Source organism: Anneissia japonica, unplaced genomic scaffold (assembly GCF_011630105.1).
Source record: "Anneissia japonica isolate Jap-2015-1 unplaced genomic scaffold, ASM1163010v1 scaffold6016_len257023_cov185, whole genome shotgun sequence".
NCBI classification, from domain to species: domain Eukaryota; kingdom Metazoa; phylum Echinodermata; class Crinoidea; order Comatulida; family Comatulidae; genus Anneissia; species Anneissia japonica.
The window spans coordinates 118448-133041 of record NW_022744250.1 but is presented as its reverse complement, the minus strand read 5'-3'; the positions used below and the strand labels follow the sequence as shown (position 1 = coordinate 133041).

At 33.5% G+C, this 14594-nt stretch overlaps 1 protein-coding gene across 1 annotated transcript; it reads right to left on the bottom strand.

The window, feature by feature from the left end:
- Window positions 1-543: 543 nt before the first annotated feature.
- On the bottom strand, window positions 544-9193 carry LOC117119586 (ADP-ribosylation factor-like protein 4C). The gene is made up of 2 exons (XM_033264410.1): window positions 8932-9193; window positions 544-6502 (listed from the first exon to the last, which is right to left on the bottom strand). The coding sequence occupies exon 2, from the start codon at window positions 6429-6431 to the stop codon at window positions 5841-5843; it is 591 nt and encodes a 196-aa protein (XP_033120301.1). The 5' UTR covers window positions 6432-6502; window positions 8932-9193; the 3' UTR covers window positions 544-5840.
- Window positions 9194-14594: the final 5401 nt, after the last annotated feature.

Here is a 14594-nt window from a genome sequence, read left to right as displayed (position 1 = left end):
TTTATTCCGGAACCCTGATCAAGGCTCTAGTCGGACCATTGGTTCAAAACCCACTGGCGGACATGTCGGACCCCTTGCCAGCATATTTCTGGACCACCACTGTGAAAGCTAGAAATGTTTCAATGTTTCCTCAAAATGAAAGTAGCAAGAAAGGAGCTTAATATTTAGATAAAGCAGAATATAAGAAACATCTTTTTATTTCACTTCATTATACAGCCATTCCCATGAGCTTCCTACTCAGCTAGTCGAGTGGCCAAGTGGTAAGGCAAGGAACAAACGCTTCAAAGTTTGCATCGTACCGCACCACAACCACGCCCTCTATTGTATATTTCACCTATTTCTTTACTTCTTAATTTTGCTGTTTCAAGAATCAATTTTTCATATTTCTTCAAGTGTTGTATCAGTTTTTTTCAACTTCTGTTTTTTTAATATTTATGAGGTATAGTAAAACAAATGGTATTATTTCGGTAAAGCAGTGAATAATCCTTCCCTCAATCCATGTTGCATTTGTATAATGTGAATAAATAAAAAACTCAAAGCATCCATTATTCATTATAACAAGGTATTTTATTTTTCAAATAGAACATGACAAACTATTAAAATACTCATTATTCATAGCAAGAATGCATGAAATTAAACACAAAAATAAATATATTTGGACACAATCAACACAACCAAAAGGAGTGCAAAGAAGTTTTAATGAATTTCATACCAGTATGTAGCATACCAGTTCATACCAGTTGAAATCCAAAGAGTTTATAAGTTAGTAACAAATTCAGAAAATATACTTTTTTTTTCCCTAATAATCGTTTAAAAATTCTAATCTGTAAAACAAAATTAATATATAACAAGTTTTATATAATTTTTGTACATCTCTTCAAATTAAATGTTAAAACAATGAACTGTAAATTCGATCAAATAAAATACCAAGGAACTAAACATCCTCCCTTGATGAAGATAGTCATTTCGGCCAAATATAAAAAAAAAATGTTTCTAGTCCTGGATGAGTTGCTTTTTTTTTTATTCAAGTGGCCATATCCACCACCATACACATACATAATGCTGCAACTGTACATGTGCAATAGATTGAGTCTGACTCATGCTTAGGCCCAGTCTCAACATTATGAATCAGTAGATTTCTGTGATTTTTTTCCTCAAGTAAATAGGCAGCTCAAAAATGGGTTGAGGGAAGAGACAGAGAAACAATTTTTTTTTTCTAATTGGCCTCAACATTCATACAATGAAATTAAATAAACTTAAAATATCATGAGAATATATGGAATACAATTAATTGTGTAACTTTAGAATACTGTCAGTAAAATAAATAACTGCAGTGTACATGGTAATTACAATTACTAATTGAATTTATGATAATTGTATAGTGAAAGGGTTAAATACATCAAGCCAAACATATAAATGGAATTAATCATTGCTACGAGGCTCATTAGCATGGCTAGGGAAAACTATGGAAATATCCCTGCAAACAGCACTGAATATTATCTGCATGCAATACTGAAGCACAACACCAATAATGAATCTGATTGGCTCCTGCCATCCATACACCAACAAGTGTTCTTCTCGCTTGACATCTATACAATAATATTGATTATTTCTTACGAATTGGGATGAATCAGCAAAGCCCAACCACTAGAAAGCATATTATTATGAAAACACATTATGCACGTCAAATTCGGAATAATACGGAAAGCAAATTTCCAACCACAGAGGCTGTGCAAGGAATCATGAATCCTATAGGATCGATGATGGAATGAATGCATATTGTGGAATATTTAAGAATATTGTCAACCAATTTCTAAACAATATATATCATAACCAATAAATCAAAATAGAAAATAACTTATGTTAAAAACATATGAAATAGTCACAAGATGTAAACTAATTCCAATTATTACCTGTCATTGCATCAATTTTTGTTGTTTATTTGTACATAGTTAGGTGTATATTATATTGTGATGAGAAGAATTTCAGCCATTGTCTTGGAACACCCAAATAAATAATTAAATCATGTATTAAACTCAATAAAATAAAAAAGATGTAAAATATAAGACAGAATAGTAAGGTGACACATTGTGCTTTACCTTACATTTCCATGTACTCAGTGGGAATTAAAACTGAACAAGACAACAAAAAAGAAACATAAAAATTCTCAAAGACCATAAGTTTGGATATATAGTATAAAAGACATTTTGGGACAATGTGTAATGGTACATAGACCCACTGAAGATATTTAGAAGGTGTGATTAAACATTCTTTTGTACAGTAAGCCAGATGACCAATAACTAACTTGTGAAGTCTGAGAGCTTGAGTGTGTAAATGTACACCTTACAGTCAGCTACAATGAAATGTTACTAGTAATATTATGTGTAATTTAAGCAAAATCGATTAATTTAAATAAGATCTTGTGTCTACCTTTTATAGGAAGTGTGGCCAACATTCTCTAGAAGGGAGGTTTTAGCATACAATACGTAATGGAATAACAGTTTATTTGATATAAATATTGTACGCACATGAAGTCAGCAGACAATGTTACAGTATAAATGCTTTGTGAAACCTCCCTACTAAAAGCCCGATACTGACTTTTACACCAACCTGAATAACATTAAAACACTCAACGAAAATATAATGAAATTTAGATTTTGAAAGTTAAATACAGTATAGTTTATTAATGCAGATCAGACAATTTTTATAGTGAATTTTAAATGGCATACTTTACCATAAAACAAACTACACTTTCAACTTAAAGTAATATAAAATATTGCAGTACATGAATACCATACATGAATTTTAAGCATGTTTTGTAGATAAATACACTTTCATTATTTAAAATTGAGGTTTGAAAGAATAATTGGAAACTCAAATGATATCAATAAAATAAAATGAATGGACACAACAAAAGTTAATTCAAAATATGAAAAAAGATAGGTGGGAAGTAGGGAGGAAATATTTTAAATATCTTTTCCCAACTTTATTACTTTAAAAAATAAGGAATATAGTGCAAGTGATTTGGGGAATGAGAATAGCAAATTACCTGGAGATACTGATCAACCAGATGGAATATGGTACAATAGAATGAAACAAATTAAATGTCAAACTTGGTGTAATGAATGGCTACTGTACAGCTAAAAATTCTTCAAGTCTATTATCACAGGGAATGAACCAAACACTTTATGAAGAGATTGAAAACAACAAAAATGTCCAACCTATCCCTCCTACAGTAAGTATTCCTTTGTACTAGAGAAAGACTATTCAATTCTACAGTATATTCTATAATAAGTTACAAGGTATGACGAAAACACAAATTTGTATGTATTTTCTGGTGTTAATGTACTTTTAAATCTCTTATATTTTATAATGTAAAATAGATCTTGTTGAAATAAAACAAATCATTTTCTGGTTTAATATTATTGGAAGTAAAAATTAAATCAGTTTCAAAATCTGAACATTTTTTGATGATATCACAGTGCACATTGGGCTCACAATTCAGGGTCTTTTACCTTGAAAATCATTATCAAAATTGAGGATTAACTAAAATTTCAAGCACAGTGTACAATACATTACATGTTGAAATCCACATAATTGTGGTTAAGCTGTACATTATCTTTTCCAATCAAAGTTGTGCTAAGCCTGTACAAACAACCATTCATTAGGTCACAAATTCCCCAAATGAGGTCCGCTACAGCTGCTATGCACACAATACACTTTACCCATTAAAGCCTTTCCTCTACAATTCTTACACTCTGTGGTAAATTTTAATAGTCAAAGAGATTTTGACAAGAACAACTTGTTCTTCAAAATTCACCTGTACAGTAAAGAATAGTGAGGTATCAATAAATACATGGAAGGTATTGACAACTGATCTGTCTTCCATACAATTACCACTAACACACAAATTCCACAAAAGATTGCACAGTCTGGATAATTTCAGAGGTTTTTTTCAATTAATGTCAAGAAATTTAGTTCACGTTAGTTAATAATCATTCTCCAATTCAGACTTCTCACCGCAATAGTTCCATACTAATCTATGCTTGCATGACTCATGGAGTTTTTAATTACTCACATGCTTAAGGCAACTATTTTGAATTTTCAGTCCCTAAAAATAAACCTTAATACACATCGTTCTTCGTGTCATCATCTCCACAATCAACACACATCGATGTCACTTATCAGATATGATAAATTAGAAATGTCATCCTATTGTCCGGCATTACATGTACCATAAACCAGTAATTAAATATAGCCTGGTGAGGTGGACTTTCATATCTGAATATCAAAGTACAGTACTCTACTATTAGCATGTAAAATACTATACTAAATATTATTATAGCATGTTAAATATTGTACTGTGGTTTTAGCATGTAAAATACAGTAACTGTGGTACTGTAGCATGTAAAATACTATACAATGGTACTATAGCATGTAAAATACTATACAATGGTATTATGGCATGTACTGTTACAAAAAAATTAAATAGCAAAATAGATTGCTGGAGAATTTATGAAACTAAGAAGCCAATTTTAATCAATTTTTGATAAATATAGAATTTTTTTATTGACATAAAATAGGAGATGCTGTATGCCAGATCCCACAGTAGACCAGCCTCTTGGGTAAAAAATGAATGGGTTTACCAGTACCTTCCTTAAGAAAAAGTTCATGAATTCATCATACAGTAGTTAAGGTCAGTTGCCCAATGAATATAAATCATGCTATTTTGTTGGAATTTACTCAGACCATGTTCAGACAACCTAACTCAAACTTTATGACATCAACCTACCAAAAACATCTAAAAACACATAGAAACTGTCCAAAAACAGCTTTGCCCTACCCCACCTTCTTACTGATTGTCCACATCAAACCGATCGTCACATCTAAAGTAAAAACAATAAAATCTTATTTTTAACTGCTACCAAAACTGTTCCATAACTACTGAACTACTGTATATATTAGCACATTTTAAAGGTAATTCTGACCGATTTCCCCCATAAAATTACAGCCAACTCCAATCATTCACCAAGAGTTGTGCACCATAAACATATTTTTAATGACTATTTTCTTTGAAATATCAGTATTTTCCTGCAACCTGATAAATCTTACTTTCCTACCGTCCGATTTTCTAGGTACAGTAGTTACTGTACAGTTTAATTGCAGGTCAGATGTCAGAAACAAATACGAATATGTTGTTCGACTTTCTGAATCCTATTAACTGATGGATTGGGTCACTATAGGAGAGTAGACTGTAAACTGTAATTTAGTATCCAATTCTGGAGCAACATCATTCTAATTTCTGGCTATAGCCATTCCACTGCAAGTATTGATTATTTTTGTAATTTATGGCTGATTAAAATCTCAAAATGCCAACAGAGCTAAATGGCTGTGAAAGATGTGTGCAGAATGTACACATCATTATAATACTCCATTGAGTATTTTTCTATTGAATGTTTTCTAATTAAATATAATGCACATTAATTTACTACTGTACAATATGATTTGGAATATGTAAATTACTTATTTCTAATAGAATAAATATTGGCATGGAATCAGTGCATGCGGCACTGAAGTTTTAATGCGTGTGTGTGAATTAGTCATGTGTTTAAATACAATAAACAGTGCAGGGTATTTTTTATGACAGTGTTGGTGGTTCTTCATAAACTGATCAAACAACTTGTCATATTTGCTCTTCAGCAGTAACCCATCATGCATTGCAAGCATGTTCCCTTTTTTAAATCATAGATTCTGAATGCGTCTGGTCAATATTTGGCACTAACTCCAATCCGAAGCATTCATAGCACTGCAGCGGTGATTCTCCAATATAATTCACAGCATCACCTTCCTAACTTCTTCTGCTGTTTTGCAGCTTTTTTCTTCTTTTGAATGATGGCATACAATGCATCAAGTCCTTCAGTTAAACCCTCACCAGTAATTGCACATGCTGACTGAAGATGAACTGGACAATGGTTACGGATGTCCTTTAACTTCAGCTCTTGTTCAAGGTGATCAACTGCTATTGCCTCCGGTAAATCCTGCTTGTTCGCAATAATCAACAATGGAACACCAAGGTTTTCCCGACATGTAGTCACTCGTTGAAGCTCGCAACGTGCTTCATCCAATCGTTCCATATCGCAACTATCAACAACAAATATAATTCCATCGGTATTACGTGTGTACGATTTCCATAGCGGGCGGAGCTTCTCGCTTCCACCGGCATCCCAGAAGCGGAAGCTAAGTCCTTTGGTTTTCCCACATTTTGATTTTATTTTCTCCGAATTGAACCCTATAGTCGGTACAGTGTTGATAAATTCATCAAGTTTATAGCGGTAAAGTACCGTAGTCTTTCCAGAATAGTCAAGTCCAATAAGGACAACATGAAGAGATTGAAATTTAGGTAAAATACTAGATGATGAGCTGGAACCCATAGTTAACAACCAGTCAACGAGATTGCAATAAATGATGTAACATCCAGCACATTATGTAAACATCATCATATCTGAAATTTAAAATGACAGTATATTTAAGTTTAATTTAATATGTTTAAAGGTAAAATAACAAAAAAATATGTTTCTTGTCCATTCCCTTTCTTAAATGTTTGTAATATCAAAGAAAAATTAATGTTGCAATCTGTGGTTCAATTGGAAATTTGATAAATTTTGGTCTTTTATAGAACAATAATAATAATAATAATAATAAAAACAATAAAAAAAAAAAAAAAAATTTTATGTTTAGATGTTAAAAGACTGCTTTTAAAACAATTGCTGATTAAATAACTCAAGTTATCCCTGATAGTATATTTAAAACGATGCATGAGGAGAAGCCAGCCAAGCACAACTGTAATATTCACCATTTTTCATCAACCTAGCAACTTTATTATAATTTTCTTGCCATGTAATTAGTAATGCTTCATCACCACACCAATGCATAGCATCATAAAGAACTTTTAGATAAATAAAATTCTTTGTAGTACACTACAAAAATAACTATTTAAAATAAAAAAAACTTGAAAATATTATGATCATTTAAAAATGCAAGTTCATGCCTGTATAAAAACAGAAAAATATGTAATTAACAGTGCAATAAAGGAATCAAGGAATATTTATTGTCAACAATTTGGATCCAGGTGTTTCAACGATGGGTTAGATATATATAAAAGAAAAAACTTTAAAAATTATAATATTTAATTTTATTGTTCGCAATAAATACTACCACTTAATCAAATCATGCACATGGTCAACAGGACAAATTAAAAGCACTGGAAATATAAATTCATCAATAAAGAATTTACCGAAGTCAAAAAGAAATTTACTGTTGTAAGATAGAAGACAATATTTCTGAGTCGTACTTCAATACAAATTAGGGGCCTACACTGAGATTCCAACAGAACAATAGAATACAGAATCCTCGAGCTTGAGGGACCAATCCACAGCAACAATGAACACAGAACAATAAATTAACAGAAAAGATACCAAATCATCGATCCACAAAAAAAAATTAAAAATCTACTCAAATATATAAAATGTACAGACTGACTAACACTAAATACACAAATGTTAATTTTATAAGGCAGGATACATTATTTATATTACTTTGAGGCTCTAACAATGACACACAAAGGACGCCTTGCCATATGGTAATGTTTGTTTTCAATTAGACAGTCCTACTAATGGTACCATCTTTTTTTTTTTTTTTACTGGTATAAAGTGTTTGTTTTACTTTTCAATGGAAAAATAAAATTTTATAGAAAAAACGTTATGACAGTATAAAACAGTCTGCTTTGTCGTTCTGGCGCCATCATGCAATGAGTGGAAAAAGTTTAAAATCGCACTACCATTATTGGTTGGAGCATGGAGGAAATAAATGGTTGGAGGCATTGTGCATTATCCCAGACATTTTTTGTCCAGACTATAAAATATTTTCTGTGAAAGGAAAAAATCCCCCATGAACAAATTCAGGCCTTAGAATCCATCCACGCATTTCAAATATGAGGGCTGATCTATTCGCAAATTTTTGCAGAAAATTAGGCCGAAGCCTGTCTTGATAATGTATACCACCAATATTAGTTAGGCTATAGTTATGATTCTCTGTATCTACCGTATATCCTCACACACAATAGACCACCTTATACCGTACACATACAAGATACTTTCTAATCACATAGTTCAGAAAGAATATACAGTAACCATTTTTTCCTTCAACTACAATAAAATAGGGCCTCTGTCCGGTTTCACCTGAAGAAACATATAAAATACCAGGCCTTACCAATAGGCAATGTTAAGCCCTAGGGGTACGTAGTAGGCCCCCCCCCCCACCCCAATAACAAACTAGGGCTAGCAGGGATGTAGTTATGGTGGGCAGGGTCACCCTGCCTTGAAGATTTCCACCCAGTCTAAAACTAATTTCATGGCCCTCCACCCACCCTTATTATTAACCTGTTTTTCCCTCCTTAAAATCCACTCTTATTATAATAGAGTTTACCAATGTTGTCACCCACCCACACTCAAAATGTCTATCACCCACCCTTGGTTTTCCACAGCTACAACCCTGGGATAGGCCTAGGCCTAGGCAATGAATCAATGATGATGATGTAGCCTATCCTAGCCTAATTAAATAGGCCTAGGCCCTAGGCCCCTAGGCCTAATATAATATTAATAAATCAGTGAAACAAAGCCCATCAAAATACTGTAAACAAACTCGATTCACCTGTCAATTCAAAGACTAGGCATTAATGAAGGTCATACACAGGGAGTTGTTATAGCTAGTCTCCTCCTACTAGGCCTACTACTACTATGTAGTACTAGGCCTACTATTAAGGATGAGCCTAGCTAGCCCTAGGTGACATGTCTAGCCTCCGTTGCCACTCTGAAAACAGAGCACACCCTCTCATCCAGCTTGTCAAACAATTCAGAAAATAAATTAACTTACCAATTTTGAAATCTCTCCTTCAAGTCCAAAATGCAAACCTTTCTTTCTTAGATTATTATACACTAAATAGGATTAATCTTTCTTCAGAAAGGCAAATTAACACTAGCCTCGGGGTCTTCTTGCAAGAATTACAAACACACAACATCAGAAGCACAGAGCTTCTTGCCGTCTAGCTGCACCAGTTGCTGAGCCTCTAGTCACATTAAAATTCGCATCCTTGGCAGCAATCAATAACAACAATGCGTGTGATGACGCTATCGCTTAGCAGATCTTTAAATGTAAACAAGCACTTAGCTGCATGGATATTATGAGGGCGCTAGATAATTAATTGATTGGTTCAAAAACTGTGAGAAAAGGGAAACATAATTATTTTATCCCATTAATTTCATTCAAAATCAATTCGCAGCTAGCCATTTGGATAAAAGGCTTTAGCGCCTCCCTGAAGTTTTACCAGCACTGGTATTTGTCTTTGACTATGAAATATATAATATCTCCATGTTAGTATACCATAGTACAGCACATGATAATGACTTTTAACAACTTTAACAACTGACCAATCAGAACAGGGCCCGGAATACGCGCATGTCCTACGATTTCCCCACCCCTGTTGGTGCTACCACTGTTTAAAATAAATCCCAAATTAAAATTAAAGAAGTTAAAAGGATATTCTTACATGTTTTATGGCAAACAAAGACAGTAGCAAGGTCATCAGAGTGGATAAGATCATAGAAGGATCTAGACTCCAATGCACCAGGCTTGTAGCTTATTAATTCACTTCCCCTGAAAATGTTACAAAAACAATTTCTGAGAAGAATAGCCATGTAAACAGTATAGGAATTTATTATCTTTTTTAAACCATTAAAAATAGCACCATTTATATGAGCGTGTACCTAGTAGTTATTGTGGGCGTGGTTTGGCGCAAAAGTAACAGTTTGGATTTTAATGATTTCGCAAGAATCAAATTAAAAATTAAGTATAAAGTCAATTAATTTTGTTATCACCAGCATTCATTTTCTCTCTCAAGCACAAAGTGTGGCTGTGCCCCCCCCCTGTCCCCCCCCCCGCTGGCGCCACCCATTGATACTTACCCTTGAATGATACTGTATGTGTTCAATTTTACTATTTTTAGATCTGATGAGGAGAGCCCTAGAAACACTCGGCTGAGTGATTTATAGTTGATTGATTAATAGATCTTTTTAGCTCTACTGCCTCTATTATACTACCCTCATCGGAGCTTTCAAGATTACGAGAATTTTTTTTTTTACCTCATATCAACGGATTTGATTTTTAAATCAATTGTTTTGTCCAGAATGCACTCTGTTTTACGCCTCTGCTGCAACTGACACAAACGGCCGAAAAACAGCAAACAGGACCATAGAGGGCACTTTGGATGTGGACTTATCAGGTTGGAAAAGTGCCTCATTTTTTCAGAACAATGTATTTTCTGTACAAAGATACAAACAAAAAATTTAAAACAAATTTTACTTTTGATTGCTATACCAAATTATTAGAATACGTTTTCTACATTAAAAATAATGGTCATAATATTGTTACAACAATCTGAATGAATTTATTCCCTAAGGTCGTAATAACACAAAATTATTTAAACATTCAAAACAATTGCTCTCTAAGGTCATAATAACTCAAAATTATTTAAATATTCAAAATAATAGTTATATAATAAATATATCTTATAAAGCCCTTTACATTGTTGGGGAAATCCGTCACTGAACAAACAAACAACTCATTACAATATCACTCCCTCATTCTAATTCCTATATACATGACTTACCATAGTATTCCAGACCTCTATATACAGTGGCGGATCCAGGGGGGTTCTGGGGTTCGGACGACGAACCCCCCTCAGTGAAGAAACCTAACAAATACTATGGGTCCTGACTTACAAAATTCATGCTAACTAGACGCGGATCCAGACCTTCGCCCACTTCGCCCAGGGGAAGGTCAGGGTGAGAATTCAAAATAAAATGTTGACCAATTTTTCCAACAATCATACTTACTTTCGTTCACTTATTTTGAACATTACCACTAGGAAAATGTTTAAATCCACACTATCATATACCTTACACTTTTAAACCGATTGTACAGGCCCTACCAGCGAGAGAGAGGTACATCTCAAATACTTTATGGTCTTCCACTTCTATAGCGCATGATACAGTGCGTGCATAGCAAACGTTATGTAACCACTAATACTTAGGTCCAGTGGCGTAGGTATGGACAGTGCAGTCAGTGCACAGCACTGGGGCCCGGGGCTATTGGGGCTCGTTCAATAGGTCTAATGATCTAAAAATATAACTTTAAAAATCATTTTTTAAACTTTAAAAGGACCCTTTAATAATAATAGGTTTTAGATACTATATATTATTATATTCATGACAATTTACGTATTACCTATTTTCCAAACTTCGCTGCAAGTTAAAAAACAACAACAAAACAAGCGCTTACGTATACGATGCACTACTTTTTTTGCAATCACATTTCTAAAGCAATAAAATACCGTCAAGCACATTTGTGTTTGTGGTAATAAAGTTGATTGAATTATTATACGTTTTTAAACACTTCAGATCATCATAACATCATGAATACATAGATTCAATTCACTGCAAGTAGGTCGATGACTGTTCTATTGAATGGTAAATGTTATTTTTGTGACGATAGACAATACCTGGATTTGCGTCAGGAGAATCAATTAGGGGGTCTATGTATTTTGCCCAACCTGTCGTGAAAATATATTGAATACTCAGTGCGTGATTCAGTATATACTTTTTTAAATCACATTTCTAAAGCAATAAAATATCGTCACGCACATTTGTATTTGTGGTATTTTAAAGTTGGTTCAACTATTGTGTACCTGGATTTGCGTTAGGTGGCTTTTATGTGCCATTTTGCCCAACCTGTCGTGAAAATGTACTTAATATTCCATGCGTGTGAAAACACTTGCAAAAAATGCTCCTGCCTATACTTACTACTATTATTGAATTGTTATTATTGCGATGGAATAAACAATCAAGGGCGTCGATCCGTGGTTGAAAGTGGGGTGGCGGGTGGGGAGGGGTGGGGGACGAAATGAAAAATAAAGTCTTGGGCAGTAGGCGAAGTCCCCGAGAAGCTCTGGCGTCAATAGCCTTTTAATTGATTTTAAGCAATGCAATTAACATTTATTTCCATATGAAATTTTTAAAATATCCAGTGGCGGATCCAGTAATTTGAAATAGAGCTGGGCACAGAGAGGGACCTTCACAGATGGAGAGTGTAGACTACCTGAGCCCCACCATGGTTGGGGCTGAGGTAAGAAAATTTATGATTATGGCACCTCTAGTTCGTCGGAAATGGCACTCTTAGACTAAATTTGAATATAATTTTCATTTTTCTCCACTTTTAAATTAAAAAAAAAAAAAAATAAAAATAAATTAGGGATGGTGTGCCTTTTCTGATTGCTTTAGTATTTGTTTCAATTGTATTGCTTGAAAAAGTCACCGTCATTTTTCACTTTTCGATTGGTGCTATGCTGACCGCCCACCGCGTAGAGGCTCCATTTTTACCTCTAGCGACTTCGTTAGCTTTAAATTGCCATTTCGGCTGTTCACAAATCAAATATCTTGTTCATTCAAAAAAAAAAAAAAAAAAAATCGGTTCGTGTGGGAATCGAATATATATATATAAAAAAAACTTAGCCCGTCCTCTCACGACCTCCGGTTTTACTACCCTTGATGACAACATGACTTAACCGAGGGAGGAAGCACCGCGACCCCTAAGCCATAAATGCGATGAACCTAGTTCCATACCAAGTACAACTCTGACACTACTAGAAAAAATTATTCGTATATATACAACTGTAGGTTAATATTACGCATGGTCATGGTGTCAAAAGTATAGGCCTTGGGCCAAGAGGGTTTATTTTCGCTTTCTGTAGTACAGGAAATGTAGAATTAAATTTATAATCGACTTTTCATTGTTTTCATCTCTATAACTTACGAATTTTTTTTAAAATAGACAACAATTTTGAAAATTCATTATGCAAATGAGAAAAAAAAAATAGACCAATCATGTTGCGAAATTGAATGTATTGTACTCGTTGATGACGTCGCGAATTGCGAAATAACAACAAACAACAACCTTTCATGTCCGAGCCTAGGCCGTCATGGAAGCTCACTGGCTGACTGTGTAATTCATGTTGAACAGACTCAAAACTGCAGACGAAAGGGTTACAATCTTTTCAGAGATAGCTGGAAGAAAGTTTTAGACAGTGCACAGCAATGGAACTTTAACTTAAAGAACCCAGAGAGGTATTTGTACAGCCTAGGCAAGGCCCAGGCCTACTTAGTTTAGTGTAGGGGCCTATGCCCCAACTGGCCCTTAATTTTTTAGGCCTGCCTATACTTGTCATTTTAGGCTAGCTCGGGTCAAGCCCTACTTACTTAACATTTATATTATTATTATTATAATTATTATTTATTAAAATAATATTATTATTATTATTATTATTATTATTATTATGTTATTATTATTATTATTATTATTAAAATAATAATAATAATAATAATAATAATAATATTAAATCATTATTATATTATGGTTATTGAAGTATTTTGTGTAAGCATTTCGACTCTTAATTGAATAATAATATAACGTACTTACAATGTAAAATGTACTCACTATAAATATTCCATTAAGATATCCTGGACACGGATGAAATATTTATAGTGAGTACATTACATCGGACGTTATATTACTATGTAATTAACAGAAATGGCTTACACAAAATACTTCAATAACCATAATACAGTAAGTCGCATATGGCCTTAACACTGAATAGGTAGATGCAAGCAACAGATGAAATATATTAAATCGATTACTGTATTATTATTGTTTTATTTTTATTAATTATATATAAATTCATTATTATTACGTTTTATTGTTAAATTATTGTTATTAAAATATTATTATTATTATCATTATTATTGTGCATATTGTTAGGTATATTCTGACGTTACTACAATAACTCAATTTACATCCCCTGTATAATTATTGTTTAATAATGGCTATATAAAATTCAGTTGACTAACTATAATTTTTTTTTTTTTTTTAAATTAGGAAAAGCAGAATCCTATGTATGTAGATAATATTTAACATTAGTATATACGTACGGGTCATAATACCGTAATATACAAAAGGAATAAATCGTTTATAGTAGAAATTGTGCACTTTTGAGTTTGTAAAAACATTGGCCTAATAAGTATGCACGCTTCCAATTTTAACAACGTTAAGTACATTGTTTTCACAATAAGTTTAGCCTCTGCACCCATGAAATTGATCTAGTGTTTCTGAGATGGTTACGAAATGTATAAACAATTGCGTTTTTACTCAGTTTTGGTCCGGAAAATACGTACCGCACTTGGAAAAGTGAACAGGCAAAATTCATGAGTCATGCGTAATGGTTATTCTTTCCATACACGTTTAAAAGTGGGGTTTTAATTATAGGAGATTGGTGAAAAGTAGGGGGTGGGGGACAATCGGTATGATTTCCCCTACTTTGAAAAGTGGAGGTGGGGTGACATGTCCCCTGTCCCCTACCGATCGATCCCCATGTAAAGAATATCTGGATTTGCATCAGCAGAATTAATTGGGCGGGGGGGGGGGGGGGG